The 24,269-nt window shown below is 44.4% G+C and overlaps 2 protein-coding genes across 8 annotated transcripts in view; one reads left to right on the top strand and one right to left on the bottom strand.

Moving 5' to 3' along the window:
• PDE6D (phosphodiesterase 6D) overlaps positions 1–10,824 on the bottom strand; it is a 53,808-nt gene extending 42,984 nt beyond the window's left edge. The window contains exons 1-2 of one of the 3 annotated variants that reach the window (XM_035006886.1): positions 10,631–10,822; positions 9,818–10,014 (exon numbers count right to left, since the gene is read on the bottom strand). Coding sequence is in view for 1 of the 3 variants with exons in the window: in XM_035006885.1 (XP_034862776.1) it covers positions 10,583–10,632 (50 nt within the window). In the remaining 2 variants the exon portion in view is untranslated. Of the gene's footprint in view, positions 1–9,817; positions 10,015–10,299; positions 10,391–10,582 lie in introns of those variants that run through there. The other 2 variants (XM_035006887.1, XM_035006885.1) reach the window with 2 other exon arrangements.
• Positions 10,825–11,075: 251 nt separating this feature from the next.
• Positions 11,076–24,269, top strand: part of COPS7B (COP9 signalosome subunit 7B) — a 25,989-nt gene continuing 12,795 nt past the window's right edge. Inside the window, exons 1-4 of one of the 5 annotated variants that reach the window (XM_035006883.1) lie at positions 11,076–11,407; positions 16,475–16,756; positions 18,411–18,588; positions 23,704–23,779. In XM_035006883.1, the coding sequence (XP_034862774.1) occupies positions 18,427–18,588; positions 23,704–23,779 (238 nt within the window). In that variant the 5' untranslated portion in view covers positions 11,076–11,407; positions 16,475–16,756; positions 18,411–18,426. Of the gene's footprint in view, positions 11,408–16,068; positions 16,757–18,410; positions 18,589–23,703; positions 23,780–24,269 lie in introns of those variants that run through there. The other 4 variants (XM_035006879.1, XM_035006881.1, XM_035006880.1 and 1 more) reach the window with 4 other exon arrangements.

Here is a 24,269-nt window from a genome sequence, read left to right as displayed (position 1 = left end):
GCTTAATGACTGAGCCACCCAGGCACCCCGATTTCCATTCTTTAATAAAGATCTACCTGCTTGGGACACCTGGGTGGCTCAGTCAGTTAAGCATCTGCCTTCGGCTCAGGTCATGATCCCAGGGTCCTGGGATTGAGCCCCCCATCAGGCTCTCTGCTCAGCAGGAAGCCTGCTTCTCCCTCTCCCACTTCCCCTGCTTGTGTTCCCTCTTTCGCTGTATCTGTCTCTGTCAAACAAATAAATAAAAAATCTTAAAAAAAAGGGCGCCTGGGTGGCTCAGTTGGTTAAGCGACTGCCTTCAGCTCAGGTCATGATCCCAGGGTCCTGGGATCGAGTCCCGCATCGGGCTCCCTGCTCTGCAGGGAGCCTGCTTCTCCCTCTCCCACTCCCCCTGCTTGTGTTCCCTCTCTCGCTGTGTCTCTCTCTGTCAAATAAATAAATAAAAATCTTAAAAAAAAAAGTAAGGTGACTTAATTTCCGCATCTATTATCCATTTTCAAATCCTGGCAGATTATACTTAAATTGTTTCCTCAAGTATCAACTACTCGCAAAAAGATCACCAGTGACCTATAAGGTATCATGGGGCTCTCAGTAGTCTCAAATATTCAGTGAATGAATTCAATTTCCAGCAATTCCAAGGACTTGTTTTTGACCTTCATTCCTCATTCTTGATCTCAAATCCCCTCCAACGCACTCTCTTCCTGCATGTTTCATGTCATTTTCCTTCCTCTGTTACTCTCCAGGATCTTAAAAATTAAGCTGCTCAACACCTACTCATCTCTCAAGATCCTATTCCAATGACAATTCTGAAGTCTTCCACAACACCTCCAGCAGTAGTCAATCTTCCTCTGAGATGCCACAGCACTTTATGCTACTTAGGCACTTAACACAGTGTGTTCTGATTGTTATGGTCCCTTTCTCTCTCCCTTATACAATAAAACTTCTTTGGATAGGAAAACCGGTTTATCATTTTGTAACACGTTAAATATAGCCACAAGAAGACATTCCTGTAGTCAGAACCTTAAGGTTCTGCCTTTATCTCAGGGATAACCTCTCAATCCTTAATTTCCCATTTATAAAGTGAGGATAGTAATATATAGAGTTGTTGTGATAATGTAATAATATATCAAAGTGCTTTGAAAAACTGAAAAAGACTATAGGAATGTCAGATATTAGGCCACCCCCTTTCTTCTTGTGGCTATATTTATTTATTTATTTATTTAAAAGATTTTGTTTATTAATTTGAGAGAGAGAATGAGGTAGAGAGAGAGAGCATGAGAAGGGGGAGGGTCAGAGGGAGAAGCAGACTCCCTGCTGAGCAGGGAGCCTGATGCGGGACTCGATCCGGGGACTCCAGGATCATGACCTGAGCCGAAGGCAGTGGCTTAACCAACTGAGCCACACAGGTGCCCTTGTGGCTATATTTAAAGTGTTATTTATATTAGAGTTATTTATTTAGTTCTCTAGACTTTATCTAAATTCAGAGACAATAATTGCTCTCCAGGACTCTGAATCAGTGGATCCACAATGCACTAAACAGAATACTTCATCAATACTGAGTATCCAAGAAAAGAGTTGTCTGAAAAACAGAACGGAAATGATGTCTTGTTTTAATTATATCAAATTACAAAAAATGTTTTGCCTATTTTAGGTGTAGCACATATCTGAATAGAATTACTTGCTGAAAACTATCCTTGTTAATTAAGAATGACTGTCACCAAACCAAAGAATTGCAGTGTTGGAAAATGGTTTGAGTCCTTCTGGAGATTATCTCTCTAACACCTTATCCGATGCACACATAATTTCCCTCCGCAATACTCTTGATGGACAGGAACAACCATTTGCTGCTTAAAATACTTTCTGGAAAATGCTTTTTTTTTTCCTTTCAGGTAACTCTAATTGTTGGAAACTGGGCTAAATAAACTTTGTCCCCTATAACGTCTACCCTTCTGAGAGCCACAAAGAACACATTTAATTCTTTCTCTTTAGAACAGTTTTTTAAACTTTAGAAGAGAACACTCATGTCCCTTGCTTAATTCTTCATCTTCAGGTCAAACCTTCCCATTCTTGGACTATTGTATGTATGACATGATTCCAGTGCCTCTCCTCTGGACCAGGTGCACTTAGCTGCAATCCCCTCATTGTAGACCAAACAAGTTCCTCACATGTCGGACTGTTACCTTCTTTATGGATATTGGACTGTAAGAAAATATACTTGTTTTTCCTCTCAGCTTCAAAATTATCATCGTCAAGAAAAAAAAAAGAACGGTACTCTTAAAACCTTGAAAATCTGAGTTTTAATTATTCAAGCAATGGTTGGAACCTTTAGATTACTAGTCAAGATGGCCTTTGAACTACCTTCCTATGATGCTAAAGCTCAGGAATAGGGATAGGTCTGTACATTCAGAAGTCAGGTCCTCCTGTACCATGGGGACTTGAGGATGCAGAGTGCTGACAAAGGAGGCCATGAGCCAAAGTGAGGTCAAGCTTAATAGGAACCCAGAGCTGTCAAACCTCAGCACCACTGCTAGCCCTATATCAAATATAGTGACAATATAGCCAGAATTTTTCATGGGAGTCTTACCATGTTCTGTTCCATTTCTCCAGAAGTTACTATAATGTTTCACTATAAACCATATACAGAATCCTGAAAGAAATTTAGAAGATCTGAAGAAGACTGTATCTATTTATATTCCAAATTCTTTTCTAAAATGTGGAAGCAGGAATGCCCATTTAAAAATCCTAAATCACATGATCAATAGGACATCACTTCATTTAATCCATTCAGGGTAACAATAACAACTTCTCATCCTGGGAAACAATACCAGTCACAATCAACATGAAGTTTATGACTGGACAATCTGTGATCAACAGTGTTCACTGGCTTTATGAGTGCTGTGTTTTGATTGCTTCCCCAGAGCTTGAGTTGATAAACAAAACTGTATTTTAGAAAATCATAAACCTCAAACCCATTTTTAACACTTGGCCAAGGCATCTATTAGGGAATACTGGTATTCAATGAAAGTTCAACAGTGCACTATTTTTAATAAGGAAATCTAAATGAATAAAAGATTTAAAGCCAACTATTTTTGACTGGAAGTAAAGTCAAAGGTCAAGGTACTATGAGAAAGAGGATATGTGGGATCCAGGACCAAACTATGGAGATGGAATGCAAGAACACAAGTGAAAGGTATTTTCAGAAACCTTCTGAGTCAAACTAGTTCCTTTTCTGCTAAGCTGTCATAAATTGAAATGTAGTTAGTTCCCAGAAAACAAGATAAACACTAGGCATACATCAATGCTTACTAATTAAATCATTTCTTCAAAGAGCCAAAACAGAAATATTAGTTTCTCAGTAAGAGTAACAGCAAGAAGGCACTGGTTTATCTCAGAAAAAAACTGGCTTTGCAGCAATATTAACACCAGTTACTGTTATAATGTTAATAATTTTTAATAAAACAAATAATAATATAGTTAACATTTATTACTTACTACGTGCCAGGCCCTATACTAATTGCTTTATATGCAGTCTCATATAATTCTAACAACACTCTGAGGAAATTATATGGATACTGATGTTTAGAGTTTGAATGTTCTAAGGTAACAATGGTGGAGGCAGTGTCTTAACCTAGAATCCACACTCTTTTTTTTTTTTTTAAGATTTATTTATTTATTTATTTATTTGAGACAGAGAGAATGAGAGACAGAGAGCATGAGAGGGAGGAGGGTCAGAGGGAGAAACAGACTCCCCGCCGAGCAGGGAGCCCGATGCGGGACTCGATCCCGGGACTCCAGGACCATGACCTGAGCTGAAGGCAGTCGCTTAACCAACTGAGCCACCCAGGCGCCCCCACACTCTTTTTTTTTAAGATTTTATTTATTTGAGAGAGAGAGAAGATGAGAGAGAGCATGAGAGAGGGGAGGGTCAGAGGGAGAAGCAGACTTCCCGCTGAGCAGGGAGCCAGATGCGGGATTCGATCTGGGGACTCCAGGATCATGACCTGAGCCAAAGGCAGTCGCTTAACCAACTGAGCCACCCAGGCACCCTTTTCTTTTTTTTTTTTTTAAAGATTTTATTTATTTGACAGAGAGAGAGCATAAGCAGGGGGAGTGGCGGCAGAGGCAGAGGGAGAAGCAGGCTCCCCGCTGAGCAGGGAGCCTGATGTGGGGCTCCATCCCAGGACCCTGGGATCATGACCTGAGCCTAAGGCAGTCGCTTAATCAACTAAGCCACCCAGTCGCCCTAGAGTCCACACTCCTAACCACTGAACTACTGCTCTATGCTCTGCTGCAGTTACAGATAAACTTTCTCCATAAAAGCTATACACACACAGCAAGTGAAGTGTCCCTTTCCTCCAAACAGTTGCCAATACTGAATATTATTGATTGATTGATTATTCATTCATTTATTTATAGTAGACTCCATGCCCCATGTGCGGCTGGAACTCACAACCCCAAGATCAAGAGTTGCATGCTCAGGCGCCTGGGTGGCTCAGTCTGTTAAGCGTCTGCATCTGCCTTCAGCTCAGATCCTGATCCCAGGATACTGGGATCAAGGCCCGTATCCAGCTACCTGCTCAGCAGGGAGTCTGCTCCTCCTTCTCCCTTTGCCCCTCACTCAGCTTGTGCACCCTCTCTCTCAAGTAAGTAAAATATTAAAAAAAAAAAAAAAAAAAAGAGTTGCATGCTTTACTGACTGAGCCAGCCAGGAGCCCCTATTGTCAACCTTTTAAATTTTTGTCAATTAATTGGGAAAAAAGAGATAGTCTGTTGACTTATTAAAGTTGAACATCTCTTATTCATTGGCTATTTGTAGTTTTCTTTTGTGAACTCTTTGTTCATATCCTTTGCCCATTTTGAGTTAAACATTTATTTTATTTTTTTTAAAGATTTTATTTATTTGAGATAGAGTGAGAGCGAGCAAGAGTGAGAGAGAACACAAGCAGGGGGCTGGGGCAGAGGGAGAAGGAGGCTCTTCACTGAGCAGGGAGTCAGACACAGGGCTTGATCACAGGACCCTGGGATCATGACCTGAGCCTAAGGCAGACACCTAACTGAATGAGCCACCCAGCCACCCTAAATATTTATTTTATTGATTTGTAGGCAGTTGTTTATTTTTTTATTTTTAAAAGATTTTACTTATTTCTTTATTTACTTATTTATTTTAGAGAGGGGGAGAGAGAGAGAAAGAGAGAGAGAAAGGCAGAGAAAGGGGAAGAAGATAAAGGCAGAGGGAGAATCTTAAGTAGGCTCCATGCCCAGTGCAGAGCCTGACACGGGGCTTCATCTCATGACCCTGAGATCAAGACCTGAGTCAAAAAATCAAGAGTCAGATTCCTAACCGACTAAGCCACCTAGGTGCCCCTTAAAGATTTTATTTTTAAGTAATCTCTACACCCAACATGGGTCTCGAACTCACAATCCCAAGATCAAGAGCCGCATGTTCCACCAACTGAGCCAGTCAGGTGCCCCTGTAGGCAATCATTTATATTGTAGATATTATATTAACTTCTGGATTATAAGTAAATAGGGGCAATTAGCTAATCTTCAAAGAAAAAATTAAATTACTACTTCATACCTTAGACCAAAGCAAATTCCATATAGAATAAAAATAATAAAATTATAAAAGCATAATCTTTCTTATGGTAGTCTGTCAATATCTTGATATTAAATTTTCTTAAAAGATTTTATTTATTTGACAGAGAGAGACACAGTGAGAGAGGGAACACAAACAGGGGGAGTGGGAGAGGGAGAAGCAAGCTTCCTGCCGAGCAGGGAACCTGATGCGGGGCTCGATCCCAGGACCCTGTGATCATGGCCTGAGCCCAAGGCAGACGCTTAACAACTGAGCCACCCAGGCGCCCCTTGATATTAATTTAATAAAGTTATATACAGGTTGGGGCACACTATCCTCATAGTTGAAAATGTGTCTAATTTTTGACTCCTCCAAAACTTATCTACTAATAGCCTATTGTTGACTAGAAGCCTTACTGATAACATAAAGTCAATTAACATGTATTTTATTTGTTATGTGTATTGTATACCATATTCTTACAATAAAGTAAGTTAGAGGAAAAAATATTATTAAGAAATCATAAAACAGAGAAAATACATTTACAATACTGTAGTTATTGAAAAAATTCTTGTGTAAGTGGACCGCATGGTTTAAACCAGTGTTGTTCAAGAGTCAACTGTATTGGGGCGCCTGGGTGGCTCAGTCGTTAAGCGTCTGCCTTCGGCTCAGGTCATGATCCCAGGGTCCTTGGGATCGAGCCCCGCATCGGGCTCCCTGCTCGGCGGGAAGCCTGCTTCTCCCTCTGCCACTCCCCCTGCTTGTGTTCCCTCTCTCGCTGTGTCTCTCTCTGACAAATAAATAAATAAAATCTTTAAAAAAAAAAAAAAAGAGTCAACTGTATTTATACTGAGGAAGACCAGTTTGAAGAGGCAGAACAGTGCATTATACAGACTACACTAGAAAACTTGTGTAAGAGGACTGTGACAAATTTATGTCATGAAAAGCAGTTAAAAGTAAAAATCTTTGGAAATTATTAACATGGTAAATTTATTATTAAGAGAAAAAAGTAAGTTACAAGATAATGCTTATGATTCAATTTTTATAAAAGCAAATACATTACACTAGCTACATCAGAAGGCTATATTAAAATATCAATAAAGGTCATTTCTGGGTGGCTGGAGTTTGTAATAGAAAAATTAAATACCATTTTAAAACAGCAAAGAAATTAGATTTCTACCACATATCATCTGTGTAAAAACATTCCAGGTGGATTAAAGAGCTAAACATTAAAAAGAGATGAAAACATAGAATATTTAATCTTGGGATAAGAAAGGTTTTGTTTTGTTTGTTTAGTTATAGCAATTAATTTAATCTGTATTGCAAACCTATTAAGTAGATACTCTGATTTTTATCTGTTTGAATATTAAAGAAACAGACGGAAAGAGACAGTTGAGTGACTTGCCCCAGGTCCGGAAGGTCTTCTTATGACACAAAAATGCAAGGGTGCCTGAGGGGCTCAGTTGGTTAAGCATCGGACTTTTGATTTCGGTTCAGGTCATGATCTCCAGGTGGAGAGATCAAGCCCTGAGTTGGGCTCCGTATCAGCGGGAGTCTGCTTGAGATTCTCGCCCTCTCCCTCCGCCATTTTTCTTGATTGTGCCTGCGCTAGTGTGTGTAGTGCATGGCGCAAACACACTCTCTCTCTCACTCACATAAATCAATCTTTTTTTTTTTTTTTTAAAGATTTTATTTATTTATTTGACAGAGAGAGACACAGCGAGAGAGGGAACACAAGCAGGAGGAGTGGGAGAGGGAGAAGCAGGCTTCCCGCAAAGCAAGGAGCCCAATGCGGGGCTCGATCCCAGGACCCTGGGATCGTGACCTGAGCCGAAGGCAGACACATAACGACTGAGCCACCCAGGCGCCCCTCAAATAAATAAATCTTTAAGACACAAAATGCAGGGGCGCCTGGGTGGCTCAGTCAGTTAAGTGTCTGCCCTTGGCTCAGGTCATGATCCCAGGGTCCTGGGATTGAGTCTGCTTCTCCCTTTGCCTGCCCCTCCCCCTGCTTGTGCACTCTCCCTCTCTCTGACAAATAAGTAAAATCTTAAAAAAAAAAAAAAAAAAAAGAGCTACTACATAATGTTTACTAGGCATCAGGTGTTAGTTTCTAAATGCTTCAGCTATCAACTCATTCAATCTTCACAACAACCCTATGAGATAAGTACTATTTTTATCCTCATTTACAGATGAGGAAATTGAGGCAGAGGTTAAAGGAGCTGTTCAGGGCCACACAACCAAGAGTACAGGGCTGGGATTCCAACACGGATAGTATAGCTCTACAGTCCAGAATCGCTCTTAACCACTATGCTCCATTACCTGTCCAGGGATCTCAGTGTCCAGGGAAATACAAATTAAAACAAGGTGTCACTTGTCTAAATTGTCAAAAATATAAAAGGCAGACACAGTCAATGTGGAAATGAGCATTGTCAACACTGTTGGTAGGAGAATATAATGGTGCTTTCTTTTGGTAGAAAAAACTCTTAACAGAAACAGATACAATGAAAATTCAGAGAGCAATTTACCCAATAAAAAAGGTGGACAATAGGTAGTTTGTTTTACTAAAACATTGTTTTTTTCCCCGAAGATAGCAGCAAATTTTAGAACTCCTTTCCCTTTCTCTCTTAATCCTCAGATGTCAATAAGGGCTACCAGAGGATGAGCATCCTCTTGCTCCCATGCTAACTTTTTTATATGGCTGCTTCCCTTGAGATTTAATCAGCTCAGGTCAAACCTTCTCCAAAAGTCTGTTTCTTAACACACTAACGTCATCACTGAACTGGTTAATTCACCTGCCCTTCTAGGGGGCTGATGTAGGTTCTTTCTACTCTTTTCCACATTTGTCCCTTAGCCTCTTTTTTAACAGCTTCAAGAGCCCAGACTGAGGTAAGAAGTTAAACTTTCCCTTTCGGCTTTGTCTGAAAGCCATTAAAAAGATTCATTCTTGGGACACCTGGGTGGCTCAGTCGTTAAGCGTCTGCCTTCGGCTCAGGTCATGATCCCAGGGTCCTGGGATCGAGCCCCACATCCGGCTCCCTGCTTGGTGGGAAGCCTGCTTCTCCCTCTCCCGCTCCCCCTGCTTGTGTTCCTGCTCTTGCTATCTGTTTCTGTCAAATAAATAAATAAAATCTTAAAAAAAAAAAAGATTCAGGGCGCCTGGGTGGCTCAGTTGGTTAAGCGACTGCCTTCGGCTCAGGTCATGATCCTGGAGTCCCTGGATCGAGTCCCGCATCGGGCTCCCTGCTCGGCAGGGGGTCTGCTTCTCCCTCTGACCCTCCCCCCTCTCATGTGCTCTCTCTCTCTCATTCTCTCTGTCTCAAATAAATAAATAAAATCTTTAAAAAAAAAAAAAAAGATTCATTCTTGTGTTCAGCAGTATGTTAAATCCAATCAGACAAAAACCTTGCTTCGGAAATCTCTCAATTCTCCAGTCTCCTGTTTTACTGTCTACAGCATACATGTTTAGTAACAATGTAAGTTATTAAGGGAAAAATAAATCCAAGTCATAGCTTTTCTAACACTTCAGCCATCCCTATTTACTTACAAGTGCCATTATGAAGAGAAACACCAAAAGGCACACGGAGCTATAAAAGAGGCTGTTACTAAACTTCACTACATAAAAGTACTGAAAGTTTATAAGGAATGGCATTATGCCTAGGTGATAATGCCTTCCGTTTTCCCGAAAGCATAACAGGTCAGCTTCCATTTGAAACTTTTCACTTGTACATCCAAAGCGTCCCGTAACTTTTTTGCATTTTGTGTTCTAAAATTTACTACCAACTTGGTCTCTGACGGTGACAAAGCCATTAAAATTTGCAGGGGTGAAATGCGCATTGTGAAAACACATAGGCAGCTCAGAGAAAAGTGCTTCACTACATCTCCTTTAGGGGAGGAGACCTAAAGTGATGACTACAATTTCACTGAGAGAATAATTTGAGAATGTTCCCTATTGTACGCACAGGATGTAAAAAGAGATTAAGGGTCAGCAGGAAAATCTGAAATTGGAATGTCCAGGATTGCATTTTTTCACCCGCATCCTAGGGTTACAGATCGACACTCCATTAAAACACGAGGCTTCCTCACTACTTTGAGGAGGGAAGGTTGCACAAGCGGCACAACAGGCCCGAGGCAATGATTTCTCTCTCCTGCTAAATCCTACCGTCTCCCCAACGTAATCAAATAATTGCTGGACAGCTCCACCTTGTCTACGCGTTAACCACACAAACGCGAGCGAGCAGATACCTTTGCCAGGAGTCCCAGTGCAACACCAAAACACCTCAAGGCACCTCACGCACGACTTTGGGGTCCTCACCTCGCTGGACAGAAAAGTCAAAAGCTGAGAAAGAAGCAGCCACCATCCAATGCCTCAAAAGGCCAAGACAGAGTTAAGATGAGGTCGATCCCGGGCTTCTCTTCGCCCACCTTCCTCTGCTCCAGCCCTGGAAGGAGCCACAAGTGAGGCAGAGAAGTTGTGGAAACACGGCGGGGGTGGGGTGGGATGGGGGAACCCGGGAGAGTTTAGCACAAGCATTTGCATTTGTCCCACACAAGGTCACTCGCTCCGAGTCACTTTTTCTTGCTCCCCCGGGGGCTTCCCGCCAAACAGGCTGCTGCGCTTCGAGGCCAGCTCACCGCGCCCCCTCGGTCCTTCCCTGCGGGCCGCAGCCCCTTCCCGGCCTCTGGGTGCGGGCCGAGGCTCGGACCCAAGCCTGCCTCCCCGATACCCGTTTCCGACGCCCGGCGCTTCTCCCAGCCCAGTTTCGTTCGGGGCTCCTCCGCCTCCAGCTCCGGGGGCTCCCGACAACGTCCCCGTCCTCCCTCAGGACGCCCCTTGCCCCGCCGCCAGTGCCCGGTCCCGCCGGGGCCCCGGACGCCGTTCCCTCCGGCCCCTCCCGCCGAGCTCCCGTCCGCTGCCCACCTGGCCCGGCCCCCGCCCCCCGGCTCGTTTCCTCGGCGAGCGGCCGCCTCCCAAGTCCTCCCGGCCCCGCCCCGCTCCCGGGCGGATACAGTTTGAAGCCCCTCAGGATCTCCCTGGCCCGCTCGTCCTTGGCTGACATGATGCGGCGGTCGCCGCCTGCGGCTCTCCCACGCTGGCCCGGCGGAGCTTCGCAGACGGTGCCCAGGAACGGAGGACGGAGCCGCAGCCCGGCCTGGAGACCTCGGGCGAGCAGCTGCCGCGGCCAGACCCGGACCGGCCTCTCCCTCCCCTCAGCTCCCGCTCCTGATCCCTTCTCCTTCCCCCTTGTCTCGGAGCGCCCGCCCCAAAGCCAATGGAAAGCCCGCCTCGCCGATTAGCATCCTGAGCAGCCAATAGAAGCACTTAGCGGCTTCGCCGGGGGGACGACGAGCGTCAGTGGGAAGGGCCCTCCCCGGGAAGTCCCGTAGGACAAATTTTTCTTTAGGTCTTGTTGCCTAGAGTTTGCCCCGGCGGAGGGTTGGCTTCAGATCTGCAGAGGCTCGAGGGGCCCGCTCCCTCCGCAGGGCACACTAGGGCTCTGAGGTGACGGCGGGTTGCACTGTGCGATGTGAGAGGGACTACGTTTCCCAGCATTCCAGAGGGAGTGCCCGGGGGAACCACAGATCCCAGCACGCAACAAAGAGGCCCAGGGACTACAAATCCCAGCATTCCCTGCACCCTGTTCTTCTGTAACTTAGACTCCAGTGTGCCGCGCAGTGTGCGCAAATTCATAAACCCTCCTTCAGCTTTGGGGTTTCTGAATTCGGAGACTTGAAACTGTGCGGGAAGACTCCCTTAACTCTCAGAGGAGGATGACAGCCCAGAGAGAGGTAACATCTGTTTACATGGAACTCAGAAATCTCCTGCAAATCATGGTAAGGCTGCAAACAACAAACAAAACACTGATTAAACCATGGAAGATAATATGACAAAATGACTCCTTCAAATCGTGCTTGTTTGTTGGTCTGGGGCGCCTTTTACTTGTTTTGCAGGGGTTTCTGGTGTGCTCCTGCGTTGGACTGGGAAAGATATCGATTGTATTCTCAGGATATCCATACCGGAAGGGATATTAAGAGAATTTGCCAACCCAACTCCTCTTGTTTTACATACGAGGAAACTGAGGCCCAGAGAGGTGAAAAGATTGTCCACCGGTTACAGCAACTTGGGACAGAGTTAGAATTCGGCTCTAAGTCTCCTGACCCGCAGTCTGCGTTGTTTACACCACACTAAGGTGGCGATATTTTTAGCAACATGGCTATGTGATTATTATTCTCCTTGGTGAAGTTTCCCCATCTAGGTTGAAACACCCAGAGGTTAGGCAAGCATTCATTTGGTGGATTTCCTGTTAGGGAAGGAGTGTGATGTTTGTTTATCTTCAGTCTAGGAAGGACTTAGGACTTGGTGGTTTGATTTGTTCTGTGTTTGTTGCTTAAGATGACATTTATTGTGATTTTAGGAACTAGGTAAAATTGTGTAAGCTAAGGTTTCCTTGGACATCTCCTATCTCTTTCCCTAGGCCTTCCTTCCTCTCCCCGTCCCCCTTTCACCCATCTAGGCACCCACCCAATATTTCCTTCCATTGTAATTCAACAAAGAGCCTTTTCAGGTTTCCGGTAAAGGGTGAAAGGCATTGTCACAGCCACCAGGAAGATAACCATCTAGTTAGGAAAGAAAGGAGACTGCTGAGATTCAAGATGAGCTGCAATAAATGTCATAAGGGAAAGGTCATCTGAATGCCACAGAGGTTCTGATGGAAAGATTAATTCCAGCTGGCAAAACTGATGGAGGAGGTGGCATTTGAATTTGAAGGATGGGTGGGTTTTTTTTTTTTCTTCTGTTAAAAAAATTTATCTTGAAATTTTTTTGTTAATGAGGTATGATATATGCAGGAAGGGCACTGTTTTTATATATGTATACACCTCTGTCACCACCCCCCAAATCAAGATATAGAACATTTCCAGCATCCCTGTGCCGCTTCCCAATTGGCACTGCATCCTCCCACCCCGACAACCACTCTTCTGGCTTCTATTACCATAAATCAGTTTTGTCGTGAATTTCATTTAAATGTAATCATACAGTATGTATAGTAGGAGTCTGGCTTTTTTCTTTAATCAATTATTTTTGTGAGATTCATCCATGATGTATGTAGCAGTAACTTTTTTTTTTTAATTGCTGACTAGTATTCCATTGTATGTATCTAGCAATATTTGTCTATTCTGTTGATGGGTATATAGGTTGTCAGTTATCAGTTTTGGGCTTTTGTTAACAAAGCTGCAATGCGCATTCTTATAGGTTTCTTTTTGCAGACTCTGCACTCATTTCTAGGAGAGGAGTAGCTGGCTTATACAGTATGCATATGATCAGCAACAGTAGTAGATTTTGCCAGTTTTCCAAAGTGTTTGTATCACTTTTGCCTTCACCAGCAATGTAAGAAAATTCTAGTTGACTTTTATCCTTGTCCAAACAGGGTCTTACAAGTCTTTATAACTTAAGTATTTTGGCTAAATGTGGTATCTTTTTTTTTTTTTAAAGATTTTATTTATTTATTTGACAGAGAGACAACGAGAGCAGGAACACAAGCAGGGGGAGTGGGAGCGGGAGAAGCAGGGGGGAGCCCGATGTGGGGCTTGATCCCAGGACCCTGGGATCGTGACCGAGCTGAAGGCAGACGCTTAACGACTGAGCCACCCAGTGGCTAAATTACTTTGGCTAAATGTGGTGTCTTATTTTTTTTTTTTCTTTTTTTTTTTTAAATTCTTATGTTAATCCCCATACATTACATCATTAATTTTAGATGAAGTGTTCCATGATTCATTGTTTGTGCATAACACCCAGTGCTCCATGCAGAATGTGCCCTCCTCAATACCCACCACCAGGCTAACCCATCCTCCCACCCCCCTCCCCTCTAGAACCCTGTTTGTTTTTCAGAGTCCATCGTCTCTCATGGTTCGTCTAAATGTGGTGTCTTATTAATCGTTTTTTCTTACATTGTCTCTGGTGTTGAGCACCTTTTCATATGCTTTTTGACTATTTCAGCGTCCTCTTTTCTAAGTGCTTGTTCAAGTCTTTTGCCCACTTTTTAAGTTAGGCTTTTTGTCTTCTTATTCTTTTTTTTTTATTTGACAGAGAGATAGTACAAGTAGGCAGAGAGGCAGGCAGAGGGAGAGGGAGAAGCAGACTCCCCGCTGAGCAGGGAGCCCGACGTGGGGCTCGATCCCAGAACCCTGGGATCATGACCTGAGCGGAAGGCAGCCGCTTAACCGACTGAGCCACCCAGGCGCCCCTTTTTGTCTTCTTATTCTTATTGATTTGTAGTTCTTTATAAAGTTTGGATATGGAGTTCTTTGGTACAGTCTTCACAAATATCTTTTCCAAGTCTGTGGCTTGCCTTTTTAGTCTCGCCCTGGTGTCTTTGATAAACAGAAATTCTTATTTTTATTTTTTTTTAAAGATTATTTATCTATTTATTTATTTGTGAAACAGAGAGTGAGTGAGCGAGGGAGCACAAGCTGGAGGAAGGACAGAGGAAGAGGGAGAAGCAGGATCCCTGCAGAGCAGAGAGCCCTATGCAGAGCCCGATGCAGAGCCCGATGCGGGGCTCAATGCTTGGCTCGATTCCAGGACCGCTTAATCAACTGAGCCACCCAGGTGCCCCCAAGAAATTCTTAATTTTAATGTAGTACAATAGTTCAGTGTTTTCTTTTATGATTAGTGCTTTTTTGCATTAAGAAATCTTTGCCTACAGGGTTGGTAGGATTTTAACAGGCAAATAGGAGGTAAGAGCATTGCAAAAAAGAAGAGAAAGCAAGCTTGAGCATAGGCCCTGGTGTCAGAGAGGGAAAGTGTAAGTTGTGTTGGGCATGGGAAGGCCTGGAGTTTGGGCTGTAAGAGGGTGGGGCGAAACAAAGCTGGAAAGATTGGAGGGAAGCATCCTGAGAAGGGTTCTCACTGTGGCCTTGGAGTTTGGACATTATTCTGGACAAAGTAGAGGCACTGCCAGAATATTTATGAACTCAAACAGAACTTAGTTGTCTTCCCTCCACTGCCAAATTTGCTTTTTCTCCTCTGCAGCCCCATTCACTTACCACCACCTCCAAGACAGCTCTGGCCTGCGTAACCAGAATCCTAGGTGATACTCTCCTTCCCTATCCCTGCCTTCAACTGGTCACCAAGTCAGGCAGATTCTGTAGTCTAAATGCCTCCAACAATGTCCTTTCTTTTTCATGCCAACTGCTAGTGCCTTTGTTCAGGATCTCACAATCCCTTATCTATACTGTATCAATCACCTCAAGAGTTTCCCTGACTCCAGCTCTCTCCATATCCAATCCATTCCTATAGCAGCTAGTGTGATCATTCTAAAGTGTCAATTAGTCACACTTCTCCACAGGTTAAAAGCCCTAAGTAACTCCCCAATGCCCTTAAGATAAAATAAAAACTCCTTTACATGCTTACACTTTTTGTGATTTGCTTGCTCATTCTTCCACGCTCAACTCAAGCCTCATCTCCAGAACCGTGCCTTAAATCACCTCTCCCCAGAGCACAGGCAGGAGAGCCTTATCTGTAGCACTAGGGTGCCTGTGGCAACTGTCTGTCATAGCCAGAGGTCTGTCTCTCTCAGAGGCTGTGGGCTCTTCCAGGTAGGAACTTCGCTGTATTAAGGTTTTTACCTGGTATACTGCCCTGCATGTGGTTTATAAGACCCCTGATGTCCTGACTCCAGGTCTGTAGCCCTCACTTCTCATCCCTGAACCTTGGGTTCCAGACAGTCTGGGTTTCTTTTTTGCATTAGTATATGGTACACAGAGCAAGCCTCTGTGACTGTGATCTGCTGCCTTTTTCCCCCCTTTTTGCTCAGAAGATGCCTGTTTTCTCTTAACCAACATACATACTCTCTTCTGTGCTTCCAAAGTATTGTCATATCTCTCTCATAGCACTTAAAACATTAAAGCGTTTTTTTCCTCTTTTTTTAAGTAAGCTCCATACCCAATGTGGGGCTTGAGCTCACGACTGGAGATTGAAAGTCTCATGCTCTACCAACTGAACCAGCCAGGCACCCCCACATTGAAACTTTTTGAGGGCAAGAACCTTGTCTTCTCTTTATATAACCTTCTAGAACACAGAAATTAGAACAGAACATTTTTTGAATAAATCAGTGGGTTGGTGCTAGGCTCCTTTGCATTTGTCTGACTTCTGCACCATGATTCACCAAAAGCAAGTAGGGCTCTTTTCCATGTCTTCAAGACCCGAAAGTCTGTGGTGTGTACTTTAAAGGAACCAGCTTAAGTGTTAAGCTGTGTAGCATTCCTTAGCCATCTTCCAGGAGAGTTGCTAAGTACCAAATGCAACGCTACTTTTGTCATTTTGCTCACAGAGCCATTGTTGGCTCAACCCATCTCTTGCTTATTTTAAAACTTTTTTTTTTTTAAGATTTTATTTATTTGAGAGAGAGAGAGCACAAGCAGGGGGAGCGGGAGAGAGAAGAAGACGCCCCGCTGAGCAGGGAGCTGGACGTGGGGCTCGATCCCAGGATCCTGGGATCATGACCGGAGCCGAAGGCAGACGCTTAACCAACTGAGCCACCAGGTGCCCCTATTTTAAAACGTTTTCTGAACAGAGGTCACGAATATGGTCTTTGGCTTCCCATAGCCTGGGGTCCAAAGCCGACCTTGCCACTTAACTAGCTTTTGGATTTTTAAGCTTAGCGTTATGGTAACTCAACTAGACACTGTACACACCTGGCACATGGGAAAACGCTCAATAAACGGGAGTAGTTATTACACTTAATATGTCCTTGTATCCCGGGGTAGCCGCAGCTGCCGTAGGGAGCTCCTGAAGGGTAAAGCTTGGCCAAAGCGGTGGATTTCGAGCCCGGGATGGTGATGGTGACGGTGATGGCGATGGTTTGGGCCCCATCACTGCCTAGACTGCATTCCTCTCTTCAGGCTCCTCTCCACCCCGCTCCTGGGCTACGACCCACCTCGAACGGTCTCTCCCAAGCCCAGGCCGCACTGGAGGTCTGAGGCTGCCAACGCCGCGGGGGGAACCTAGTGTGGGCGGAACTCGAGTGCAGCGGCGGGAGGCTTCCGGGGGAGCCGCAAGGGCAACGGGTCGGCGGAGGCAGAAAAGCGTCGGACGCCGAGCCGATCATGGACGCTTGACAACCTGCGGACAGGCGCCGGGAGGCCGAGCCAGCGACCGAGAGGACGGAGAGACGGCGAGGGCAGGTAGGGGTCGGCGAGAGGGCGGGGCCCGGCGCGCCAGGCTTGTCCCAGCCGTCTGGTTTAGCGCCAGCCCCCAGGAAAGCCCGCGGCCGCACCGCGCCGGCCCCGCCCCGGGGAGCGCGCCCCGCGGCTCCTCGCGCCCCACCCGCGGCCCTGCCTGGAGCACGCCGCCCGCCTTGAAGTCCACCCCAGCCTGCAACCCTCAGTTCCTCAACCGAGGCCGTCATCGCTTCCCCATCCCCAAAGGCTGCCTCTTTGCCCCTCTGCTGTGCATCATAATAGCGCCCCCGCACGACGCGAAGTCTTCTCCCCTGTGTCCCTAGCCGCTTCCTCCGGCCCTCCCACTTCAGAAAAAAGCGACTCTCAATGCCTCCTTACCTCTTTGCGCCTACAGGCTTGGCGCCTTAGGCCGAGATTTTTTTGAGGCACCGAAGTTTCTGTCCATTTCTCCCTCTCCACCCCAGGTCCTTCCATTCAGTCTCCATACGTGTGCGCTTGGAGGGGAGGTTTTCGTTCCATCACCTCTCTCCCGCCGCCTCCCACCTTACCCCATCTCTCCCCTTTCCCCTTCCTTCCTCAGCAGCTTTTCTTCCCTAGCACTTCACTTTTTCTGTTTCGGACAAGACATTCTTATGTAACCCTAAGTCAGGCGACATGCTTGTTTCTCTCATACTGTGAAAGGAGTGCTGCTCTGTATGCCTGCCTCCACAGGAAAACTTGGTTTCTCTTGCACCAAACTGTCGTTTGAATTATTCTTTTCTTCACTTTACTCTACCTCTTCTTCTTTTTGTAACACTGCCCCCAAATGTGTCGTTCTTGGTGGAGTCGTCTTTTCTTACACAGGACTCCTGCAGAGTAGGTATGCAGTGTGTGTTCCCTTTTAGTCAGCGTGTAATTGGATTAACAGTTGACGGACCCTGGGCCCCTAATGTCTTCAGGATGGCAATACAGTATCCTCATTGTTTTGTCAAATCCTTTTATTATTTTCTTGAGATTTCGTACAAATTCTGAAATCGTGTTCGGTAAAATCACATAGCATTAGGAGGTCAAATAGAGAGATTTTCCTCAAGGACTTACACAGCATGTATTTTCTTAGTTTGAATATGTTGATTATCTTTCATTATGATTTCCGCCTTTACTTAGGCTCAAATAACTTCTTTGATTAAATGAGACATCTTTCTTGTCTGCTTTTTGTGGTTTTCCTTATCTGTATGTGTAGGTGGGATTCTAATGACACACTGTAAACTGTAACTGATTGCTTTTGCTTACATCTGCTGCCTCTGTGTTTGGGCAAAATTCTCTGTTTCTTAATTACAGTCTATAAATGAGGTAGATATAAAGCAGCTATTGAAAAACTCCTGTGTGTTTCCTTGGATCTAGTCAGGTTTAAGGGTTTAGAAGGTGCTGCTGTTGGAAGACGGCCACATGTGGATGAAGTGGCTTTTCCTAAGTGTTTCAAACTTCTGAGCAAGGACACAATCCCTTTAACTTTAGGTGGAACCCTGCCCATCTCACAAAGTGGTCATAGCATCTGGACTGTTTTTCTTTTTTTGGATACTATCAAATTAAAGTATTCTGATGTCTGATCTGGCAATAAATAAGCATAGACTTTGCAAAGGAGAAGGAAGAATGGTTGAAACACTTTTCTTTTGGACAGATCTCAAGTCCAGAGAATGGCAGGTGAACAGAAACCCTCAAGTAACCTCCTGGAACAGTTTATTTTACTAGCCAAAGGTACCAGTGGCTCAGCCCTCACTGCTCTCATAAGCCAGGTGTTGGAGGCTCCTGGAGTATATGTCTTTGGAGAACTGCTGGAGCTGGCCAATGTGCAGGAGGTAAGCAGTTTCCAAACAATGTCTCTGTCTTCTTTGTTCTAAACCTTCCCGTGATTCTCCAGGTTCCCAAGGAATTTCAGTGCTGAAGCACTGTGGACCTGTGAGGGGGGTGCTGTTGAAGGAGGATGGGAATTGGGCGGGGGGAAGAGGGAAGGAGAGCAAGGATGATGTTTTGGGCTCCGTCTGGTCAATATTTTCATCTCAACTTGGGGTAAAATTAGATTGGGTTACTAATAATTTGAAAGATAGGGGAAAAATCCACTTGAATCTGATAAATAAGAAAAGTAGAGTATAAGCATAGTTGATGTTTAACAGAGGTACTTTCAGGCATTTGCAAGGACCAAAAAACCTCCAGTGCAAATATAGACAAGAAAGATTGGTCAGGTACATACCAAGCAGAAAATGCTGCTATTGAACATGAGCTGGGCCTATTGAAAAAGGCAATGTTACACTAAGTGGATGTGTAAAAAAATTGGACGTGAAAAGCTAGGAAGTAGTCCTTTTTGCTTTGTTTGCTTCTATTTTTGATTGATGTTATTGAAACTTTGGGTATCTAGTTGTGGTTGTTGTGCCTTAAAAATGAGAAGATTTGTGAAGAATGACCAGGTAGAACAAAAAGATGTAGAGCAACCTAAACTTTTCAACCTCTACGTCTCACTTTGGATACTTTTACATATATTGACTGATACTTTTATATTGATTGTTTTTTTTTTTTTTTAAAGATTTTATTTATTTATTTGACAGAGAGACACAGCGAGAGAGGAAACAAGCAGGGGGAGTGGGAGAGGGAGAAGCAGGCTTCCCGCTGAGCAGGGAGCCCGATGCGGGGCTCGATCCCAGGACCCTGAGATCATGACCTGAGCCGAAGGCAGATGCTTAATGACTGAGCCACCCAGGCGCCCTTGATTGTTTGATTGATTGAAAAGTCTGGCAACATCTTTATTGCTTTGGGGGTTGTGCTCAGAAGCTCTTGGAGGTTGGGTCAGCTTCTTCTTTACTGTCACAGCTTCTCTCTGGCTGTCCAGGATGGCGCTAGCTCTGGGGGTGGCCGCCATGCACAGATCAGTGTGGTGCTTGTGCTTGTGGATCGTGTGCACCATGCTGCCTGGACATTCGTGTCGACGGTGGTCCACATGTAGGAAGTGGCTGGCTTTCGCTGCCTGGTTCTTTACTTCATGACCATTAGGACACCTTTGCCATCAGTTGCTGGCTCCATGTCCATAGCCTGGTGGTGAATCAGCCCCTTGTGACAGAGGTGTGGGCCTTCGCGTTATGGGCCTGCTGCTGCACATCTCCTTATTCCTCTTGATTAGGAAACTGAAGCAGTTCCCCATGATCCTCTATTGCTGATGTATGGACCTGGCATCATCTTGTCTTCCTGTGATAAACAGAGACAGAAAGAGCCACTTTTACATTTGAATTGTGAATTTCCTTTTTTTTTTTTTTAAGAGGGGTTTGGGGAGAGAATCTTAAGCAGGCTCCGCACCCAGTGTGGAGCCCGATGCAGGGCTTGATCTCACAACCCTGAGATCATGACCTCAGCCAAAATCAAGAGTCGGATGCTTAACCGACTGAGCCACCCAGGCACCCCATGAATTTTTACTTAATGCCAGCTTTGCTTGCTAGACTAAGCTCTGTAAGGGTAAGGTCTATTGTGCTCCCCATTGTTTCCTTAGCACTTAATATGTAGTCTGACACACAGTAGGCTTTTAGTAAAAATTTACCAGAGATGTAAAAGAAATCCTGTGAGGAAATATTTTTACCTTTGTTTTTAATTTTTAAATTTTTTTTTAAAGATTTTATTTATTTATTTGGCAGAGAGATATAGCAAGAGAGGGAACACAAGCAGGGGGAATGGGAGAGGGAGAAGCAGGCTTCCCGCTGAGCGGGGAGAGGAAAAATTTTTAAAACTAGGTTTATTTTGGGCACCTGGGTGGCTCAGGTCATGATCCTGGAGTCCTGGGATTGAGTTCCGCATCAGGCTCCCTGCTCAGTGGGGAGTCTGCTTCTCCCTCTGACCCTCCCCCCTCTTGTGCTCTCTCTGTCTCTTTCTGTCTCTCAAATAAATAAATAAAATCTAAAAAAACCCCAAAAACTAGGGTTTATTTTTCTAATAGGTTTTATCTTTTTAGAGCAGTTTTAGATTCATAGCAAAATTGAGAGGAAAGTACAGAGATTTCCAAAATATCCCTGCCCTCATACATGGATAGCCTCCCTCATTACCAATATCCCCCTCCAGTGTGGAACCTACACTGACACGTCATTATCACCCAAAGACATAATTTACATTAGGGGTCACTCTTGGTGTGGTACATTCTGTGGTGTGGATAAATGTACAATGACATTGTCCTCCATCACAGTATCATACAGAGTAGCTTCACTGCCCTAAAAATCCTGTGTTCCACCTATTCATCCCTCCTTCCCCTCTTAATCCCTGGCAACCATTGATCTTTCTACCCTCTTCCTAGTTTCGACTTTTCCAGAATGTCATATAGTTGGAATTGTACAGTATGTAGCCATTTCAGATTGGCTTCTCTTACTTAGTGATATGCATTTAAATTTCCTCCATGTCTTTTTATGGCATGATAGCTCATCATTTTTTCAATAGAAGAGATGACAAAGGGGTAATATGTTCCTTCAGGTTGCTGAAAAGCCTGAATAAATATGCCAAGTGGTTGTTTCATAACTATGGAAGATAGGCTGAGAGGAGATGGATGAAAATTAAAATGAGAAAGACATTGATTTAGGCCAGTGGGAGAAGTTTTAGAGTATCTGCTCTAAAGAAAATAGTCTTTTAGGCTTAATTTTATAATCATCTGTCTGAAAAGTGGGGGCTAGATTTGATGGTCTCTTCCTTGTCTGTTTTAGGACCTCAAGAGGTTCTTGATAACCTGAGAAGGTAGACTGGGTTAATAGGAAGCCAGAGTTCTCGTGGGGGTGCTGAGTAAATCACCTCTATCTCCCCAGGTTTGTTTTTTTCCATGTGTGAGCTGGGAACCCTAGTTGCTTTTCAGTGGTCTGAAATGATAGATGTAGTTCCTGGAAACATTTTTGTTTTAAAGATTCATTTATTTATTTTAAAGAGAGAGCGGGGGGGGGGTTGAGTGGAGGGAGAGGGAAAGAATCTTTTTTTAAAAAATTTTTTATTGTTATGTTAATCACCATACATTACATCATTAGTTTTTGATGTAGTGTTCCATGATTCATTATTTGTGCATAACACCCAGTGCTCCATGCAGAACGTGCCCTCTTTAATACCCATCACCAGGCTAACCCATCCTCCCAGCCCCCGAGAGGGAAAGAATCTTAAGCAGGCTCCATGTCCAGTGTGGAGCCTGACGTGGGGCTCAGTCTCATGACCGTGAGATCATGACCTGAGCTGAAATCAAGAGTCAGACACTTAACCACCTGACCCACCCAGGTGCACCTTGGAAACTTCTTTTTAAAAGATGGTTTACAGAGAGGGAAACAAACCATAAGAGACTCCTAATCTCAGGAAACAAACTGAGGGTTGCTGGAGTGGAGGGGGATGGGAGGGATGGGGTGGCTGGGTGATAGACATTGGGGAGGGTATGTCCTATGGTGAGTGCTGTGAGTTGTGTAAGACTGATGAATCACAGACCTGTACTCCTGAAACAAAGAATATATTATATGTTAATAAAAAAAATAAAAAATAATAGAAGATGGTTTAAATTAAGTAGTATTACTATTGGCATCCACAGAATACTGCTTGGGTAATACTATTTTATGGAGTTTGATAAATTGGAAGAGTAATGGGTACATATTTGTGAGTAAAAGAAACACCCAGTTAACTGACAACAGAGCAGAGAAGTTCCAGGCAGAACAGTATCTCTTTCTGTTTTACTTCTACAGATGGCTCTTTGCCGTCCACATTAGTGAGGAATAAGTAATTTTTTCTTTTTAAGGAATAAATAATTTTAATGAACATTTTTATTTGGGACTGCCTGATATTGTAGTTCCCAGTCCCACATGGGCTGTTGTGTCACACTTTATGCTGTGCTAATCTCTCCCAGCACTCATACTGTTCATGTAGTGCTGAAACTTAGAACCTACCCTACACTTTATTCAGTTTGGACTGATAGTGGCTTGTGTTGTACCTGCCAACCCGGTGTGTAGACAAGGCTGCTCCAGTCCTCGTTTTTTGTCCCGTGTGTGTTTTTTTTTTTTTTTTTTTAAGATTTTATTTATTTATTTGACAGTGAGAGACACAGGGAGAGAGGGAACACAAGCAGGGGGAGCAGGAGAGGGAGAAGCAGGCTCCTGCTGAGCAGGGAGTCTGATGTGGGGCTCAGTCCCAGGACCCTGGGGTCATGACCTGAGCCAAAGGCAGATGCTTAGCCGACTGAGCCACCCAGGTGCCCCGTGTGTGTGTTTTTTTAAAGACTTATTTATTTTAGGGGGGAGGGGCAGAGGGAGAGAGAATCCTCAAGCAGACTCCCCGCTGAGCATGAAGTCCAATGTGGGACTTGATCCCAGGTCCCTGAGATCATGACCTGAGCCGAAATCAAGAGTCAGATGCTTAACCGACTGAGCCTCCTAGGTACCCCTCTAGTCTTTGTCTTAATAGCAAGGAAGTTCTTTTTTTTTTTTTTTTTTAAGATTTTATTTATTTATTTGTGAGAGAGAGAGAGAGTGCACAATCGGGGAGCGGCAGGCAGAGGGAGAAGCAGGCTCCCCGCTGAGCAAGAAGCCCAACGTGGGACTTGATCCTGGGACCTTGGGATCATGACCTGAGCTGAAGGCAGACGCTTAACTGACTGAGCCACCCAGGCGTCCGTCCCAATGGCAAGGAAATTCTAAGAAAACCTGAACTGCTCCCAATACTTACTGCTTTGCGTGTGTGTGACAAAAGCAGTTGCTTAGGCATGCTATATGGAGTGTAAAGTGTGTATTCCTGAGAGAGAAAAATTAAATTTAAAATTAAATAAATCTTACTTATTTTTTCCCAAAGAATCAGAGTTGGAAGGGACCTCAGGGACCATCTAGTAGAAGAGTCAACTGTGGCACATGATCATTACCCTTTGCTTGAACACTGCAGTGATTGGTAGACAGCTTGGTTCATGAACTGTTTGATTTTTTTTTTTCCCTCCTCAGCTTGCAGAAGGAGCTAATGCTGCATATTTGCAGTTGCTGAATCTGTTTGCCTATGGAACATACCCAGATTACATAGGTGAGTTGGTTAAAATCTTCCAAAGACTTTTCTTAATTATGTCACTCTATTTGGACATACTGACTCCATGAGGATCACTGAGGTCTGGGATAGAAAGCGTGGGGTGGGAACTTTCTGACCTGGCTGTTTCCCACTTTACTGAGCACTGGAGGTGACCTCACATGAGGTCTTTACCTTCTCACCCTTTATTTCTCTGTGGGTAAAAGGGGGACTATGTTTATGCTCATGTGTAAATATGGTCCTTATTTGTTTTCCAGATGAGATTCTTGTGGCTTGGTGTTTGCAGAACACTTAGGAATGTTGTGAAGTGTCAGAATACCCAGTTGTAAAGTACTTAAGTGTTTTCTTTTTTTTTTTTCTTTAAAGATTTATTTATTTGACAGAGAGAGACACAGCGAGAGAGGGAACACAAGCAGGGGGAGTGGGAGAGGGAGAAGCAGGCTTCCCGCCAAGCAGGGAGCCTGATGCGGGGCTCGAGCCAGGACCCTGG

Source organism: Mirounga leonina, unplaced genomic scaffold, assembly GCF_011800145.1.
Source record: "Mirounga leonina isolate KUSES-001 unplaced genomic scaffold, KU_Mleo_1.0 Mir_151, whole genome shotgun sequence".
Classification (NCBI taxonomy): Eukaryota; Metazoa; Chordata; class Mammalia; order Carnivora; family Phocidae; genus Mirounga; species Mirounga leonina.
The sequence above is the reverse complement of the archived record's forward strand: the minus strand, read 5'-3'. Positions and strand labels throughout refer to the sequence as shown.